This window comes from Solenopsis invicta, chromosome 4 (assembly GCF_016802725.1).
Source record: "Solenopsis invicta isolate M01_SB chromosome 4, UNIL_Sinv_3.0, whole genome shotgun sequence".
Taxonomy (NCBI): domain Eukaryota; kingdom Metazoa; phylum Arthropoda; class Insecta; order Hymenoptera; family Formicidae; genus Solenopsis; species Solenopsis invicta.
The window spans coordinates 10,317,984-10,338,835 of NC_052667.1; the positions used below are offsets into that span (position 1 = coordinate 10,317,984).

The window sequence follows — 20,852 nt, forward strand, 5'->3', positions numbered from 1 at the left end:
TTATAATATTTAGGCAAATAGTTATCAATATTTTATAAAAGATCAATATACGATGGGCGTTCAATAAGTAATGCAACATATTTTTTTTCTCAGACAAGATAGTTTTATTCAAAATTCAAATACACCATATTTTTCCGCAATTCTTTGGCCATAAAACCCTATTTTTCGACTAATCTTCGTTCAATTCTATGGCCACCTTAATGTGAGAGCCTGTATATCATGGTACTACTCTACTGATCTGTGTCTGAGCTAAGTTCTTGCTGCATCAATAATTTCCCTATCATTGCTGTAGTGCTTCTCGTGGAGTCCATCTTTCAGTGGTCCAAACAGATGGAAGTCAAAAGGGGAAGAAAAAAAATGTGTTGCATTACTTATCGAACACTCCTCGTACTTATACTTACAACTTGTTAATAATGGAAATTATTTTCTATACACAGATAATAAAGCAATCACTTGGAAAATCAGCTCTGGTTTCGTTTCTCAGATAATAGGCAACGGACATCTAGGAGTCGATACCTATTTCTTCTTAAGCGGACTTTTGGTGACTTATTTTTACATAAAGGATAAAATGGACAAGGATCAAATGCAACCACTCACTTACAGAGCAAAGATAAATGAATTTTTCATCCTTATAACAAGAAGATTTATCCGGTATGTTCCTTTGTTATCTTGACGGCAAAAGGAAATCAAACGCGATAAACTAAACATTACATAACAAATGAAATAAAAAACACAACATACAGACAAATTAAAAAATTGATAGCATAATCACAAATTAACGTAAAAATTAACATAAGGATTAATATAAAAATCAACGCTAATAATCATATGTGAGAACGTTACTTTATTGGGAACGTTACTAAAGTATGTTGTTATCGTTATTGATACCGTTGTTTAAAAAGTAACAGTTCATTACTTTTTCATGACATATTAAAGATATTTTTTCTAGAGTAACATCTAATTGTTTATTATCGCTATTTGACCCGTTCACAACAAACTCCAATGAATATTTTTCTCAAAATTGTTCTCATAATTTCTCATAATTTTGCACAAAATTTTTTAATAAATATTTTTCAGAAATTTCTCATAATTTTTCAGAATCTCTGTATAAATTTCATAACATTTTTGGAAAAGTTCTCAAATTTAATAAATCAATTGCTTATATATTTAAAACAATAGAAAGAGTTTGATTTTGGAAACCCAAAATCTTTGGTAACAAAAGGTATAAGGTTGTTTGAAGGCTTACGTGGTGGTGTTTATCGTGGAGGTTGCGAATATTGTCCGTTAAACAATGTCTATTTGGTAGCAGTTTGATAGTAGTTTATCGATTGTTTCTGTGGGAACGGAAGGTTTGAATTATGTAATCCACCAATTAAAATCAGGTTATCTGCATCAAGAAATAGATTTAGATTGGCGAATTTACCTTTGTGCATTACCAAGGCTTTACTTAACTCTTATACTGTGTCGGTGATTTTACGTGCTTGAAATAGTTTTAGTATTCTTGTCTCAGCTGTGTTAATTCCCTCCACGCACAATGTATTAGTATATTTATTAGGCCAAAATCTAATTGTAAGACAATATACAAAAATTCTGAGTATGATTCTGAATTTAGTATAAGAAGAATACTTACCAAAAATATTGAGATTATTTTGCACAGCTATAAGGCAAATTTTTTTTTTTAATTCGGGTATTTCAATTAGTTGTTCGAATTTATTAGACCATTCTGATTCATCGCTAAGCTATGTGGGTCCCGTAGCCCATACGTGATTAGCGCGCTTATCATCATTTGCGGTACAAAGAGGTGTAGTGTCGCGAAATTTGTGACTCGATTATCGTCTAGTCATTCTGTTTGCACAGTCGTGGATTTCGAAGGATCAGACTTATTCGCGAGTACGTAATTGTCGATCTGCAAGAACGTGTTGTGATGTTTCTGGCAGATTGTGCAACTGAAAAATTTACAAGCACTATCTCTACGTAAACGTAAGCAATTATAGCAAAGTTTCGCATCTTTTATCCGCTTTGCACGGACAGTTCATTGAATTTATCGCACAAATATAAGGAATGCCGTTTATTTTTGCACACTAAGCAATTGCGAGATGTATTGAATAAGAATGCCTGATTTGAGTGGGACGATTTTCTTCTTTTCTTTGGAGGATCGTTTTTCTTCACATTCGTTTTTATCGTTTTCGTCCCTTCACGTTTCAATGCACAAACCGTGATTTGTACAAAAATTCATACATCAGATCGAGTTTTGGCTATTTCGCTACTCCTTATGTTTCGACTGCGCCATGTTATACTTTCATGTGTATAATATTTCAGGATGACTGAAACTATGTATAATTAATAGCGTTCAAAACACGACTCAATATATTAGTATTACTTTACTAAATATCATTAAAAATAGTTAAAAAAATAGTTAAAAGATAGTTTCATAGAATCCTTTTTAAAAAGAAATTCTTTAATAAATTTAAAAGAATCAGTTACGCTGTTTGAATATTTATTTATAGGCTTTTTTTTCCACACCCCAGGACTTTATTATAAGAAAATTCCTATAAAATATCATATAAGGAGAAAAAATCAAAGATAAACCATGCAAGAAGTTCAGTTCTATGATGTAGATTATGTAGAAAAAGAATAAATCTTATGTTATCATCAAGAAACGGGAACCCACAAGTTTAGATTCTCTCTCGTGCGCAATAATTTTTTACTCATCAGCTCGACGCTTGTCATGTAAAGACCATTTATAATACAATCTATGCAAGAGAATTGAAGATAGAATTCTATAGGAGCCATCTGATTTAATCACACGTTGCAATTGATCACTCTTAACACAATTTTTCTCTTGAAACAGCCAATTAGAATATTTCATATTAAATTTGTAACGACCTGTTTTTCTTAAACAGAAAATCGCGCGTGGACGTAGCTCGTCGGGAATTATTAGGGCACGATCCGGGTCAAGAAAGAATTAGACGCTCGTTTCGAGTTTAAAGATATTACATACACGTTTACTTAAAGATAGATTCAGATAACTATGTACAAAGCGTATAGACCGTAAGAAATTATGACGAAAATAAACACAAACAAGGTAACTCACAAGAAAATAGTACAACAAGATATTTACAATATATAATGTAAGAGCGGCACTGGTAAATTTACGTCGTTGGCAGTATAATTTACCGGTGGCGGTTGACGTGCGGCAAATGCACGGCTGATTCGTATGCCTGAGGGGCAGATTATAATTACGTCACCAACTCAATGCGGCCGGTGCATATGCTTTCAACGACGCGACGCTATTCTTTGGTGCGAGCTATTGTTTGGCTCGGCGAGCAATCCGCTTTTTCTACACGTTATTTTTCGAAACTATACTCGCGTTGGATTTTCACGGTCGCCGGTGCGGTAACGGGACGCAGAGCGACGCACTGTCTCTTTAACTTGGCGAGTTTACGCGTGTTTTAGCTGGAGAGCACGCTATATCGAGTACGCTCAGTGGAAGCCAAGACGCTTGACCCCGCTATTCTTTATCGCACTCGTGGATCGGTATCGAGAGAGAACGCTGGTCGGGCAAGAACTCTTGCCAGGGCCCAAGCACGCTTGAGCCCAGTTTCGACGAGGAGAGACGTGCGTGAGCGGTAGCCACCGAGAACACTCGGTAAAGGTTAAAACGCTTGACCCCACGACGCTCGGGAGACTTCTTCGGAGACTGGTCGACGCCATCGGCGGAGAAGAAGCCCAGCATTTCGTCGCTCCGGCTCTTTTATACCCAAATCTCAAGACATCGGGGATGTTTGGTGGCGGTTCGGTTTGTTTCAACGTCAGCATCCCCGCCGCTCGAGATTGGTTATTCAGGCTGTGTTCCGTTTTTACTGGCAGTGCAGTAAATGTGACGTCATGACAGTACACTGTCACAACTGTTCCAATATTACTGCATTAGTGCCAGCACTGCTATAGCATCGTATTTCGGAACAGCATTGCAGTAGCCATATTGCACTGTAGCTACCTCACCTTGGAAGCTGCAGTAGTCACAGTCAGTGCCGGATTATACACGAGGCGCATGAGGCGCACGCCTCAGGGCCCAGTCTCTGCAAGGGCCCGACCCTGCAGTTGCCGATTTGTCGATCGCCGGCGACGACTTGTGCGCCGCGGTGCGCGTCGTGCATATCGTCATTTGTCAGTCATAGCATGTATGATCGTGTCTTACTGAAGCGTGTGTGTTGTATCAGAGTCGGAAACAAAAGTAAGAGAATGCACTATATAAAAGAGAGTTTAATTTTAATTAAAATTAACATTATTCATTATTCCTTTTTATTATTTCTTATTTTAGATTTAGATAAAATGAATTATAAACATGCTTCTGGTTTCGAAAAACGAAAAAAGCGACAAATTTTAGAAGAAGCAAAAAGACAATTGCCGAACAAACAAACTTTTTTATAACGAAAGATAATGAAGATCATGAAAAAGACCATGAAAGGATATCAGATTCAGAAAAAAGCGAAGACGAACAAATGATCAACGAAACGAGTAAACATTTATTGTCACAGTTAAAAAAAGCAGTTAAAGATTTGTGTTAAATTTAACATATCTCATATGTCCCAAACGGTTCACTCAAATTTTTGTATTAATTTAACACGAGATGAATATGCTAGAAAGTAACATAAATATTATGTAAAGAATTAACACAAAAGATGTAACACTTCGACACAGTTTGGAAACAGAATGTGAAAACATATTTCTTCAGTAAAGTTAACATTTGTAATATGTTGACACGTATATTTTATTCATTCATCTCAGACTTTATGTTTTAAAACTACATTATTTTTATGTTATGTATTTATTCGCTCACAAATAGTGTTATTTTGACGCTAAGAGATGTTAAATATTAATTTAACACAGAATGTTCAAATAACATATTCACGTTATGTTAAACTAACAGTTGGATATGTTAAAAATTCAACACAAAAATTTTAACAAGCATCGGTTTTAACAAAAATACAATATGTTTTTTACTATGCAGAAATTGGGGATCCTGGTTGTTCTTTTATATCTGCATCGAGTAAAGTACCTAAATCTATCGAGACTGATAATAGAAATATCCAAAAGAAAAAGAAGGACGAAGCTAGTCAACAAGTAATACAAGAACTTCGAGAAGAAGAAATAATAAATAATGATAAAATTAAGAAGTTTCTCAAAGTATCTGAATGGTCTGCTGAAATTATTAGGACTGATAAATTTATAAAAAGTATAGTTACGAATAAACCAAAGAGCGATACCATCGAAGATACAGGAAAAGTATACAAAGATGGCAGTCGTACTTACTACAGATGTTTAAAAGAATCCGATTTTTATCGCCTTAAACCAAATGGAGAAAAAGTAAAAAGAGAATGGCTAATATATGATTCGCATACCAAATCTGTGTACTGTTATCCCTGTAAATTATTTTCGAAGGAAATTACATCTTTAAGTAATTCCGGCTATAATGATTGGAAAAATCTCGCAAGGACGCTTAAAAATCATGAAGAAACTAAATCTCATTTAAGCGCTATGGTAACATTAGCTACGAGAACATCTCTAGTCGGAGCAGTAGACACAAAATTAAGGCATCAAATTCAGGAAGAAGAACAATACTGGGAAAAGATCCTAAAGCGTATATTGGCCACAGTCAGATTACTTTCCAGACAAGGTCTAGCTTTTCGGGGATCTGATGAAAATCTTGAAAGTCGTTATAGAGGCAATTATTTAAGCTGTTTAGTGTATCTTGCCGAATTCGACGATTTCTTGGCTGAACATCTACGCCGCTACGGAAATCAAGGAAAGGGTTCTATCAGTTATTTATCTCATCATATATGTGAAGAATTTATTCAATTGATGAAAGATAAACTACTTGATGCTTTTACGGCTGAAATTAAAACTGCAAAATATTTTTCAATTATAATTGATTCCACTCCGGACATAAGTCATTGTGACCAATTAACTTTTATTGTAAGGTATGTACATGAAGGACAAATAGTAGAAAGATTTATGGGGTTTCTTAAAATTGAAAAACATACTGCCGAATATTTACAAGAGATTGTTTTAAATAATATCAAACAATTGGGACTTGACATTGAAAATTGTCGTGGTCAAAGCTACGACAATGCTGCTAACATGTCAGGGAAATACAACGGTTTGCAAGCAAGAATAAAAACTATATCTCCTACTGCTGTTTATATACCCTGTGCTAATCATTCCCTTAATTTGATTCTTAATTTTGCCTGTGAGACTTGTTTCCAAGCCGTTGATTATTTTAATTTAGTTCAAAATATATATACATTTTTTTCTTCGTCAACACATAGATGGCAAAAATTAAAAGAAAACTGTAGTCCCGTTCCAAAAAGATTAAGCGATACTAGATGGTCTGCTCGACATAGTGCAGTACATGCTTTAAATAAAAATTATAAATCTATTCAAAATATTTTCACGAATTTTGCTCAGGATGAAAATGAAAAACCTTCAACCAGAAGTGAAGCTTTGTCTCTGTCCAAAAAGATGGAAATTTTTGAAACCATGCTTTTAACGGTTATATGGTCCAAATTATTGGAGAAAATAAATGCAACAAGTAAGACTCTGGAAAGTCCAACATTAACCCTTACCGCTGGAGTTCAACTTTTAGAATCACTTGCTATCTTTGTTAATGAGTTTAGAGAAAAATTCGATGAATTAGAGCGTACGGCCAAATTAATGATTGGAAATGATGCACAGTATAAAGACGAAACAAAGAGAATAAAAAAAAGAAAAATATCTGAAAATGAAACCAAAGAAAATGAAATTGAATTGAGAGGGCGTCAAAATTTCAAAATAAATGTATTTTATGTTATTTGTGACGGTTTAGCACAGAAAATAAGAAGACTGGAATCATACTCAGAAGTTAAATCCTCTTTTAAATGCTTTTTTACAAACGATGACAAGATCATCGATGAATCTTTAACAAATCTCTCTGCAAAATATGAAGGAGATATTGAAACAGTAAATTTAAAAGATGAGTTTCAACATTTCCAAATTTTATGTAAAAACACTAATTCAGAAAATATTTATCAAAAATTAAAACAAGCGCAAAATGTTAGATCAACATTTCCTAATATTATTACTTTGCTAGAAATTTATTTAACAATCCCGTTATCCAATGCCTCTGCAGAGAGATCGTTTTCCACCTTAAAAAGAATAAAAAATTACTTAAGATCGACTATGGGGCAAACTAGACTGGATGCTCTTTCTTTGCTATACATAGAGAGCAAAAGTATGGACAGTATTAAATGTGATGATATTATAAAAGACTTTGCTTTAAAGAAAGCAAGAAAAAAATATATTCATTTATAGTTTAAGTAAAACTATTTTCATTACTTTATTACTCTTTTTTATTTTTATTATGAGTTCTTATGTTTATTTTATTAAGTAACAAATAAATTTATAAATGTTTATTTTCTGATGGTTTGTATTTTTTTTAAGAAGATAAGGGGCCCGAAAATTTTTAGCGCTTCAGTCTTAAAAGTTCCTTGATCCGGCACTGGTCACAGTGTAGAGTCCTATATAAAGAGAGAAGCGACATTGATGTCCGAAGCTCTGATTGGTAATCTGATTGATACTTGATTGGCTAAGCGAGCAGCCATATTGTGACCACAGCTGTTTGCAGAATGATACGAATGGTGTCGATACGCTTCTCTCTTTATATAGGACTCTATTGCACACCGTTCATTTGCCCACCACTACTCACAACGGCTGATGCCTAGAGATTTTTCACTGGTCAAGCGTGTGAGTGGTCTGTCGGTAAATAAACGGTGTGCAAGTAAAATACACCCGGCGCGAAGCACCTATTCCTCGCCCGGCGGATTTTGGGCCAGGCGTTTTCGAACGATGACCGGTTCGTGGAGGGTGGCAAAAAGCGGTTTGTTACAAATTAGCCAAGCGACATGTGGGCAATCAGATGTCACCCAATTCCAAGAGAATAATTATAATTTTATATATTAAGTTACAAATTAAGTTATAGGGAAGGAATTTTATTACGTTAATCAAAATTTGATTTAAAATTATATACAGAATATTTAATTGTAAACAAGTAACTTTGCAGACAGCACACAATACTTATAAAAAATTTACACAATATTTATAAAACATGTAAAATATAAATATTAATTTGTTACTTACCATAAATGTTAATACTTACCATAAAATATATAGTCTTATTTTAATAATATTTTAAATGAAGGTTTTATGATCTTTTCCTTTACGTATATACAGGGTGATTGATAAAACCTACTTATGCTCTTGTAGGTTGATACAGCAGGTCAAACGGAGAAGAAAAGTCCTGTACTATTTTTCAAAATTCGCAATAGTTATCGAGATAAAAATTAATAAGTTTGACAAATGAGCACGTACTTTTCCTACTCACCGCATGCGGGGATCACCCGTCAGTCACCAAACCAGGAGCAATCCAACCGGTAGACAGTGCGGTAAGGCGGGTAAGACTGCCATTGCTACTTCTCCCTTCTCATTGCGCCACCTGTCGCGGCTACCTATAAAGTAAAATTAAAGCGATGCTGGACAACATATATACATATATGCGATTATTTTTATTTAGGCTTTCTCTTAATTGGCTTTATTGATCTTAAAATCTTTTTATACCATTAAAGTAGTAAAAAAAATATTTGCCGGAAACTGTAATATAATACAAAAAACAAAAGTTGATTAAAAGTTTATAGTTTAATTACCCAGTAAACATTGAATATTCTATGTATACATATGTAATGTTCGTGATGTGAAAAAAATATCCTGTATTTGTCACATAGAATGTTTAGAAATGTATGTACCATATATTTATGAATATTCATAGAATATTGTATAGATATACGTGATATGCATATTTATTCAAGATGATAGCTGGAATATACAAAATACGAAGGGTATTTTTCAAATAAGGTCCGTTTTTTAATAAGAAGAAAGATACTGTATTATATTATTAAAATATATTTTTTTCCATATTCTACATACTTTTACCTACTTTTCTACATAGTTGCCATTTTTGTTCAAACATTTGTCATACCACTCAACAAATCTTTGAATTCCGATGTCAAAGAAATCTGCCGCCTATGAAGAAGCCCAATTCATGATAGCAGTTTTCACTTCTTTGTCGTTGACTACCAAGGAACTCCTTTAAGTACTGAAACAAGTAAAAATCGCTGGATGCAAGGTCTGGACTGTAAGGTGAATGATCCAGTTGCTCCCATCCAAAAGACATGATTACGATATGCACATTAACCCGCCCGTCCTTAAACATTCTCACCCACTTTTGATTGAAAAAAGTATTTGTGACTATAATTGCATGGTTAAGGAAATTATTATGAGAGATGCATGGGATAATGATTTTTACCGGACAGCCGGATACCGCGATAGTATTTTCCAACTGTACATTATTCTACGTAACGTTTTCACAATTACGTATTAAATTTAATTACATTAAATAAAAAACATCATTTTTTTAAAGTGAAATGTTATTTATCTTTAAAATATAAGTCATAATACAAAAGAAAATTCAACAAACAGCTAATTAATTAAAACATTCAAATTATTTAGTTACGTCGCAGCGACGTGCACAAGACGTATCATATTTTCTGCGACTTTGTGATCAAAACAGCACGTCTCTGTTACGTCCGGTGCAGGCAGGGTATATTCATTTAAAAAAAAGAAACATGGAAACGGTTCGAAAGATTGAATCTCCCCCTTTACAATGCCTGTATAGATAGAACATAGAAGTGTACTTGCTTTAAAGTACATATAAAAATGTTGACCAATGCCAAAAATTACGAATAGCTCCAAGACCGGGGTAATTCGTAACTAGTTTAAGAATATCCCGAACTTTGTGTTTCAAGTTGATAGACCGTAAAAAAGCTGTTGTTAAGTTTTCTTTTATTTAAAAAAAGATATAGATATACAAAAAACAAATACAAACATACACGTTCGCATGTCTTTTTATGCTATTGGTGTGACAGGTTTCGTAACTTCACAAGTGTCAATCTTTAACACTTTATAACTTTTTACTAGCTTAAGAGCGTCGATTTTATATTCATATTTATGTTCTATGTACTGAAATGCACAATATTATCAAGTTTGAACTGAATCAATGAAGAACTTTACCTCAATGCTTAACTCTGGGTAGCGCAAACGTTCGTAACACAGCCAAAGAATTAGGGTTACCCAACTTAGGCTAGGCGCTGTAATCAGTATTAATGACTCGCTCGGCATTACGAATAGCCCCAACATCAACTGTGCGCATTATTGCGTATGATTGACAAAAATAGACATCACACAACAAAAAGTAAACACGAAATGTTTCAAATACATTCAACTGGACACGATACATTCAAAGTTTTCAAAAAAAACTTTATTATCTTATTTAAATTTCGAAGAAATGCTGACTATCAGAAATTACTTTAACTGTCGCAAAACACATTTTTCACTACTACGACATTAATATGACGCCGTTACCAACAAAACTTTGTTAGCAACATCGTTACATTAGGACGTATTTACAATGTTTAAAGCAAATTTTTAATTGCTTTTTATGTACCCATAAAAAGATATTTTCAATTATCAAATTATCCCGTCTAACGATTTGCCCCGATCTCCCCTATATTGTATATACAGCGCGTTGCATTTACATATACCTACGATATCCAATGTACGTCGTTTGTGTATCACTATATGTGCATAGGATACGCAATATCCACTGAAATATGTATATACATTGCACGTTAAAATGTTTACTGGGATACAACGCTTGCAGAATGATCCTAGAAATTCTAGTATGAGAGAAAGGCCTGAATAAAATTTATTTATGTAATTTGCACGTAGAATTAGTGCAAAGAGCAGAAACTGTGTTCACGGTAGTTTAGAAATCTTGCATTAGAGGCGCTAAAGTTAAAAGAACAAGGACAGATGAGTGCGTTTGACAAAGAGCCTATTCCTCTTACTTTTTGCCTCACGCGCGATCCACAGTTCGTCGAAGAAAAATCTAAAGCAATCTGCAGTACCGACTTCGAATGAGTTCCACAGTCAATCCAGCATCGCCTTAAAGAGAGGTAACTACAGAGATTGAAAATGGACGAAAAATGTTCCGTGTTTGCTCAACAAAATAACTTGGACCATAGCGTTGCTATGAAAACATTAATGACTCTTAACGACAGTTTGGTTAGGTATTGTTAACGTCATTGCACTAATATATGGTAAAAGAACTGTATAAAAATATAATAAAAACGAAATTTTTATTATATTTTTATACAGTTTTATATCGTTAAGAATTACAAACTAAACCTGCTAGATTTGATTACCTTGTTCAACTTTTGGAAGAATTGCTGCCTGGATATTAACAATCCACAAGCACAAATAATTAACAAGATATTTATATTGATGTTTGAATCTATTAAAAAAAATCTATCTATTCTGATTAATAATATAAAATATATTGCTCATAACTAAATATTTATATTTAATTAATGTGCAAACAATTTTAGGTAATACAAATTGACTTTAGTTAAAGTTTAATTAAAATAAACTACAAGTAAATCTGTATTCTTCTAAATTTTATACGATTAATAAAAATAAAATGTACTTATAATAACTATACTATCAATAAAAATTATCAAAATTAATTCTAGAACTTACTTCTATACTTCTGTATACCAATACGCAAGGTGACAGATTGTATGAATATACAGGGTGTCACAAAATATTTGTTGATGCCCTCGTGGGTTGATAAAGCAAGTAAAACTAAGAAAAAAAGTCCTTTACCATTTTTTAAAATTTGCAATAATTACCACGATAAAAATTAATATATTTGGCAAATGAGCACATACTTTCCTAACCCACCGCACGCGGGAATCGCCCGTCGGTCGTCAAACCGTAGGCTGCCGCGGCAGGCGGCACGGGTAAGACAGCCATTGCTGCTTCTCCTTCTGACCGCGCCGTCTGCCACAGCTGCTTATAGTTTAGCGACGAACGGGGGGTGGTCCCCGCGTGCGGTGGGTAAGAAAAGTATGTGCTTATTTGCCGAATATATTAATTTTTATCTTGGTAACTATTGCGAATTTTGGAAAATGGTAAAAAACTTTTTTCTTAGTTTTACTTGCTCTATCAACCCACGAGAGCATAAACAAATATTTTGTAACACCCTGTAAACTGATCATAACTTACTTCATGATATTGATTCAATATGGCAACGCTATGATCCAAGTTATTCCGTTCAACAAAACCGGAACATTTTTTGTGACTAACTTTTTTCTCCCCAGCCTATGCAGCCTATGTTACCTCTCCGGCGGTCCCCGCATGCGGTGGATAAGAAAAATACGTGTTTATTTGCCAAATTTACTAATTTGTATCTCAATAACTATTACGAATTTTTAAAAATGGTAAAAGACTTTTATTCTTAGTTTGACCTGCTCTATAAACCAATGAGAACATAAGTAGTTTTTATCAAATACCCTATATATATAAACTATCTATGAAATATTTATATAATATATAAAAAATTAAGTAATAATAAGTATTTATAAATTTATTATGCATATTGTGTAATTTAATAAATATTTTTATTATAAATAAAAATATTTTGTATTTATTATTAATAAATATGTAGAGTAAATTAAATTGTAGTTTACGTCATATACAATTCATGGGCATTTATACGCTGCGTATATTTCACGCGTTTTATTAAGATTTAACTCGTGACGTTACGTGTCCAATATGGCTGCTTTAATAAAGATACTCCACGCTATGCAATCAATACAAATAATATTAACTGTCATATTATAAAATTCTCACGATTTGTGATTAAAATGAATAACAAGTTGGAAACGAGATTTTTGTCGAGAGTACGGTTTAACTAACTCAAGTAGCACATATACGTTTCAAAAACGTTTTATAAACGTTTTGTCGAAACGTTTTATTACCGATTTTCAGAAATGTTTCTCATGCGTTAAAATGTCCACTCAGTTAAACGTTAACTGAAACGTTTCTTTTCCGATAAAATAACGTTTAAGGAACCATTATAAAAACGTTTTTTTTATGGATAAAAAAATTTTTTAATTTTTATTTTTTTAGAATTTCTAATTAATTTTTAAAAACAGTTTTCTTAATGTTAAATAAAATAGAAATGTTATTTAAAGTAAAAAAAATTGGAAATTTTTTTCAAAAATTTTTTTGAATTTTCAAACGGCCACCCATCCAAGTCGTAACATCGCCCAATGTTACTTGACCTGTAAAACTGCTGTGAATTGATGCCTGGTGATGATTTGTGAACACTTTGTATTAACACATGTACATCAAGGCAATATATGCTATTGAAAAGGTAAAATATAATTAAAGCATATTATTTATATAAACATATATAAAATTATATTTCTTTACGATTACGACTTGAATGGGTGACCGCTTAAAAATTTCCGAAAAAAATTCTTGAAAAAGATTCTCAATTTTTTTACGTTAAAAACATTTTTATTTTATTTAATGTTAAGAAAACGGTTTTTTACAATATTAAAATAAATTCCAAGTAGTATATATACATTTCAAAAACGTTTTATAAACGTTTTTTTGAAACGTTTTATTACTGATTTCTAGAAACGTTTCTCATACGTTAAAATGTCCACTCAGAAAAACGTTAACTGAAACGTTTCTTTTCCGATAAAATAACATTTAAAAAACCATTATAGAAACGTGTTTTTTATGGATAAAGAAATTTTAAAACTTTTACTGTTTTAGAATTTCTAATTAATTATCAAAAACAGTTTTTTTAATGTTAAATAAAATAGAAGTTATTTAAAGTAAAAAAAAATTTGGAAATTTTTCTCAAGAATTTTTTTTGAAAATTTTAAGCGGTCAGCCTCATTCAAGTCGTAACCTCGCCGAACGTTGCTTGACCTGTAAGACTGCTGCGAATTGATGCCTGATGATTGATCTGTGAACACTTTGTGTTAACACATGTATATCGAGTCAATATATGTTATTGAAAAAATGAAACATAATTAAAACATATTATTTATATAAACATATATAAAATTATACTCTTTTACAATTACGACTTGAATGAGTGACCGCTTGAAAATTTCCGGAAAAAATTTTTGAGAAAGATTCTCGATTTTTTTTACTTTAAAAAACATTTCTATTTATTTAATGTTAAGAAAATTGTTTTTTAAAATATTATTTTTTACCGTATTACTTTTTTACAGTATTTACAGAAGAAATGTAAAAAAAACATAGTTTCTTAAACTATGGTTTCAAAAACGTTTCTGTTCAAACGTTTTTAATGGTTCTTTACGGTTATGAAACTATGGATACGTTTTAAAAACATATTTGAAACCATTATGTGCTACGTGGGAAAAGTACCCACACAACACATGGACGTCCCCGGACGTCTGATACATGTCCACAAAAGTCCTTGTAATGTCCCAGTATCTCGTACGTCCATTGTTGTGGATGTTTCATGGACGTCCGAAGGACATCCTGGTTTATCGTAGCCGCAGTATGACGTCTGTAGGACGTCCGCATGACATATTTGGAATTATTCGTAACATCTAACATATTATGTATATTAAACATATTCCCGGCATACATATGCATTGGGAAATCGCGAGCGTTGTTCGTTATATTAAATAAGACATTTCGAAGATGTTCTAAGGACGTCCATTAAATGTCCAAAGGATATCGGTTGTACGTTCCGAAAAGGTCCGCTACATATATGTCAACAAAGTTAAGTATTTTTATTATTATCAATATTATTATAACACAAGAATTTTATAAATTATAAAATTATAAATATAATTTTTTGTGTTAAAAAATATTTAATACAAAAAATACATTTAACTATATATAAACATAAACTATAAATTTTGATAATACGATAAGCTGTAATATAAAGTATATGGCTACTTAATAAAATATATTATTCGTTAATATTTAATATTGTATTATATACAATATTTAAATTATATAATATTTAATACATATATATAATACTATAACGATTAATTTAATATGCTATATAATGGCCATTTTATTTGTAAAGAAAATTCTACTCAAAATATAAGTAAATAATAACGTACATTATATCAAGTAAAATTTTTCTCAGAAAAAACGTTTTAGAACGTAAACTTAAAATATAAAGAAAGTAATTATAGAGGAGAAGAGGGTATTATGCCTACTGTCGACAATATGGTTACCCCTATTATCTCCGTTGTTAAATGACGTATTCTAACAATTGCTTATGGAGTTATTCATTTAGTACCCCGCCATTTTTTAGTGATGTTAATATGACAATACATAACAAGTGACAATTGTTATAAGGCATTTTTACTTTTGAGCACTTCTAAACTTTTTCAAGGTTCACCTTTGTAACAACCTGTGTTTTGTCCGAGCGCGGACGAGCTCAGGGAAGCCAGGGCTCGAAGGAAGGTTGCCGGGTAATTAATTCCGAGATCGGGCGTGCGTTTAATGAGAAACTACTTTTATTTGAGATACAATGCTGATAATATGCGTACGTAGTTCGGGGATACACGAGGTGTATCCGCGACGGTATGGTGACGCGATTTCACAATAATAAGATGCGGTGTGTACAGAATGGGGATCTATTTACATTCTCTCGGTCGCTCGTACTCGGCCCGCGGCCGGTATGAGAGAGCGCACGATAGCGCGGTCTTGCTCGCGCTTTGTTCGGTGTCGTCGCGAGGGCTTCACGGTGTTTACGTCGTCGCCGGCCTTGTCGATCCGCGGCGCGCGCGGGTCGGGACGCTCTACGTTAGAAGTCGCGCCGGTGTTCCGCGAATTCGCGACAGATGCGCGGCGGGATTCCCTTAGTAGGGAATCCCCGACATGAGTCGGTGCCGGCTGCCTCGAGATCCCTCGATGGAGGCAGAGATCTCTCTATCCCCTGGGTGGCAGTCGTTACCGCGGACTCTCGGACGGAGATGGGTTTGATGGAATCGTTGAGATCTCTCAACGGTGGCAGAGCTCGCTCTACCACTCGGATTCCCTGGGTGCCGAGAAAGCGGGATCGGAAATCGCCGAGATCTCTCAGCGGTGACAGAGCTCACTCTACCACGCGGATTTCCTGGGTCTGGCTCGGAGGCTGGACCGGGTAAGAGTCGATCTCTCTGTGAGATCGTCCGCCTTTTATACCCCGATCTCGGAGAGTCGGGGATGTTCGAGTGGAGCTCGGTTCTCCCCGGAATACAGCATCCCCGCTGCTCCGAGATCGGTCCGGTATCGCGCTCTCGCTTGAGCGTATGCCTCTCTGTCGCTCCAACGCCAGGAGCGTGCGAATTAATGCGCGTGCGCGTGGACTTCGGGCGTTTAACGGCGCGCTTGTCGGATCGTTCGCGCGCGCGTGTGTGAGGCGATTATCGGCGCGTAGCGCCTGTTCGTCTGTCCGGCGGGTGTTCGGCCGGACAGGGGAACGGTTCGTGGCCCCAGGGGGAACGATGCGGAGGTGCATCGTTACACCTTTAACCTTTAATTACTCATACTTTCTCATTATTCTTAAACTTGAGTGTATTATTACACGAATGTACATACTATAACGTACTTTTCCTACGTTCGCCAAACGCAGGAGAGCGCGTACAATCAGTTTCGGGACGGGAAGCGACAATAATTAAAATGTAATTCTTAATTGGGCTCCAGGCGTGATATTTCGCGCCATTCAAAATCTCAAAAGACGAAATCGCGACGCAACATCACTGCCCGCGGCTTACTCAGCACATGGCAGAAGGATGTGGTCCTTAATTTTACGGGAAAAAAGGGGGAGGAAAACGCAATCACAACGGTAGAATTAAGTTGGATAATGAGTGACAATATATTTTCTGCGGTGACAGACGCGGTTCAGTTGACAATTTTTACAGTGACAAACAGACGGTCGATAATGTTGCAATGGACAATAGGCATATTAAATAATAGGGAGTCGGAAGAAAAGATAAAGATAAAAAGCGATGTGTAAAATCGACGGGAGTATAATTTGCACGATCGATATTAAAAGGCGAGAGAAAACGACGGAGACGGACAATGCTATACGGCGGATGAAATATGAAATTCGCGATACATCCGCATTCGCAACGCAAACACACGCGGTACGGACAATAATTATCTCGCACCCAAATAATGTACAATTTTACACGGTTTTTGCACGGACATAAGGCTCCTCACGACGGAGCGGTCGACGACTAACAAACACGTCAATTAAATCTCCCGGTAGCTGGTGTACTCGCAGTAATTTCATAAGGGACGACTCCCGCAGAGACCGATCGGCTCGAGTCTCGCGGAGATCGGTCCGCGCAAATTCCACGCACCAAGCTACTTATGCGACTTCCCGTAATCGGTCTGAGACTCCTCTTGATAACTGACGCAATCACGAGCAAGTTTACGAACACCAGTTTGGTGTAAAGATTCTTTCGGAAAATTAACTCGATACGGTACGGAAATCTCTCACGACTCAAACATATAATACAGAGTATGCAAAACGTATAATACGGAAATCTTTCTTAAATTCAAACGGCACGGGTGATTGTCAGCGCGCGCGTATCCCCGAGAAGGACTTACGACGGAATCCGGGCTGCGGTCAATCTCTCTAGAAGCTTCGCTACTGCGACGGTAATTCGGAATCGCGGGATCTCATTTACGGTATGGGGTACTAATTACATGCGACAACGAAGATCAACCCTCACTCGGTTTCTTAAATCTACGGTTACCGGAGCGACAGCTTACAAAATTTTGGTAGGTGGTCGTCTTCTGCGAAACTTTCTCTGGGTGAAACCTCTCCCTGTGACGATACGCACGACAGATGATGAGCCGATCCGCGCTTTCCGGCTCGTCGGGCTCCGCCGAATTTCCGCGTGACGTTATGATTCCTTCCTGCGCCGATTTTCGCCGGTGATAGGCTCACTGCCCCATTGTGCGTTCTTTGCGCTCCCAGCGGTAATCGGCTGTCATTGGGCAATCGGTAGTTCGTCCTCTTTTAATGCTCCGGTATTCGCGAGTCTAGCGTCTCGCTCTCCCTTGCTACGCCGCGCCGCTCGTCTATCGGCGGGCTGGCGGGCTAAGATCTCGAAATCTTCCCGTTATCGTTGCTCCAATTTATGTGCCGTTCCCTCTTGTGGTCGCAGGCTGGCCAGGCCTTTGCCGACATTTCTCCGGGAGGATGGCTCAGCGGCCTGCAGTCCGCTGGCTCAATTTTGGACAACTACTTCGGTAGGCTTTGCTAAAACCAAGGACGACTTTAGCGTTTGGAGCGTTTGGTAATATAAGCGGAAAAATGTGTGCGGAACCACGACTTAGCTTTCCGGCGCGGTATCGGCGTCGGCACGGCTCCTGCCGCTTCCTCGGCTTCTCGGCTCGATGTCTTCTTCCGGATGGTCGCCGCGATCACAAAGTTAATGATGCCGTCCGCTCGGGCTTGCTCTAACGTTCTTACGTCCTAGCGCTCTCAAATATTACACAAATTACACATAAAAAGATTATACGGAAATAAAGAGCGGTAAGACGCGGCACTCTAAAACGGGGTATTCGCTTCCCTTTTTCCTCCCGGAGAGAGAGAAGCGCAACTCCGGGTACCCTCCACGGTCTTATCGCCACAGTATATCCAGTAGCGACAGTGCGAGAAAAGTATGGGTCAAATTTCTTCTGCGCATGCGTTAGCTGTACAATCAAGAATATGGCGGACTGTCATAACAATATCACGTGATATCACATATGTAGTCAAACTGCACTAAACTGCGACGATATACCGGCAAATAAAATAAGAAGAAAAATTAGTAAAGCTGAGGAAAATTTTTTATTATAATTATAATTTTATTATTATTATTTAAAATGAATGAAAGAGGAGGCTATTCTTGTGCTTTTGCTACATGCAAAAATATTTCTGGACGGACAGAAAATAGAATAAGTTTCTTTCGATTTCCTAAGGATATTGAAAGGTATGTTATGCGACGCCTACAATGGGGTCGTAGAGTCGCAGGAGCGGTCGTAAAATCATATATTCTCTTCTTTGATTGGTCCGTCGCAACGATTGCGACTGAAATTACGACTGTACTACTTCATTGTAGACGCCGCATTAAAGTTAAAATTACGTAAAAATTTATCACAAGACATGTACACAATGATATCAATATAGATTAATTAATCTTAAAAGTTTTTAAATAATTCTAATTATTTTAGTGTGCTGTATATTGATTGCATGTATAAAACTCAAATCCTTTAATAATATGTAGAGGAGAAGAGGGTAATATGGCACTCATTTTCATTTTATTAAATCATTTTGTTTATAATTAAAATTTTCTATTAAAATTTGAACAATTACATTCGTCAAAATGTTGTTTGATAGATTCTAGGCTCAAAGTAATGAGATATTTATTATTTAGAACGTGATTTATAAAAATCTAATGCTCTGCATAATCGATGGCAGAAAAAAAGTGGTTGTAATATGACTATCTATAAGAATAATTTAAAAAAGTTAGTTTAGTTTAGAAGAAACACAGTATCTTGTTACAAAATTATGTATTTTTAATTTTCCATTGTTTAGAATTTTCCTAATATAGAATTTTCTTGCGTTCAGTAACTTTAAAAATACCATTAGAAATTTAGTTAGAAATGTCATTTTATCCCTGTTTAACATTAAACAACAAGCATAAAATAATGTTTTTCATGTTTCTAAACACCGCTCTCTAGAATGACGATCGATTTATCGAAGAAATATTTCAATATAAAAATTTCGCTTAAAAGGCCATATTAATGAAATTTCATGTTATCGTTTTAACTTTGTATAACTCAAAATGTGTATAGCTGAATAAAAAGGTAAATAATAAAAAAAAAACACTCGAGTGTATGTACATTCGTGTGATAATACACTCAAGTTTAAGACTAATGAGAAAGTATGAGTAATTAAAGGTTAAAGGTGAACCTTGAAAAAATTTAGAAGTGCTCAAAAGTAAAAATGCCTTATAACAATTGTCTTTTATTATGTATTATCACATTAACATCACTAAAAAACGGCGGGCTACTAAATGAATAACTCCATAAGCAATTGTTAGAATACGTCATCTAATAACGGAGATAATAGGGGTAACCATATTGTCGACAGTAACCATAATACCATCTTCTCCTCTATAATACATTAAACAATTTTTTAGAAGTAAGCTTTAGATAGAAGCTTGTGGACGTCAGGATCTCATAAAGAAAACATTTGAGGAACTACATAGAAATTATCGTATTTGTAGTTTACATTTTTTTCAAAAGATGTTCCTGAATGATTTGCGAAACAGGCTTCAACCAAATGCTATTCCTACAAAAGAATCATCATTCCATAATTCACAAACAATGGAAGCTATTTCAAGCGATGTAATATCCAATCAGCCTAATTGTCAAGAATCATTAGAAGCAGATCAGTTATTTAAGAGCGATGTGTTATCAACATCATTTTTTATTGCCTACTTTCCATATGTTTTCCATGCCTGTCCAATTCTAATTATTTCTATGTATGAAAAGTTAATATTATGTTTAATAATATATCAATAAGTATGCCAATAAAACGAGCAAAACTTTTTAAGTGTTAGTATAAAATAATGTATAATTTCTGTTTAATTGGTCTACTTATTGATATTTTATAAAGCTTTATGGACCTGCATATATTTTTAAATTTATCTGCAGATGAAAGAGATGAATCTATTCTTTCGGAAAGTAAAGAAACACAAACAGATTTATTAAGAAATTCACCACGAAAAAAGTTATTAAGGAAAAGAAACGTAATGCTGCAAAAGAAAATAAAAAGGTTGCAAAAAAAAACAGATACAAAG

The 20,852-nt window shown here is 35.0% G+C and overlaps 1 protein-coding gene across 1 annotated transcript in view; it reads left to right on the forward strand.

The window, feature by feature from the left end:
* The first annotated feature begins 305 nt into the window (after nucleotides 1-305).
* Nucleotides 306-20,852, forward strand: part of LOC120357510 (nose resistant to fluoxetine protein 6-like) — a 64,910-nt gene continuing 44,363 nt past the window's right edge. The window contains exon 1 of the mRNA XM_039448025.1: nucleotides 306-651. Coding sequence (XP_039303959.1) covers nucleotides 569-651 — 83 coding nt within the window. The 5' untranslated portion in view covers nucleotides 306-568. The remainder of the gene's footprint in view (nucleotides 652-20,852) is intronic.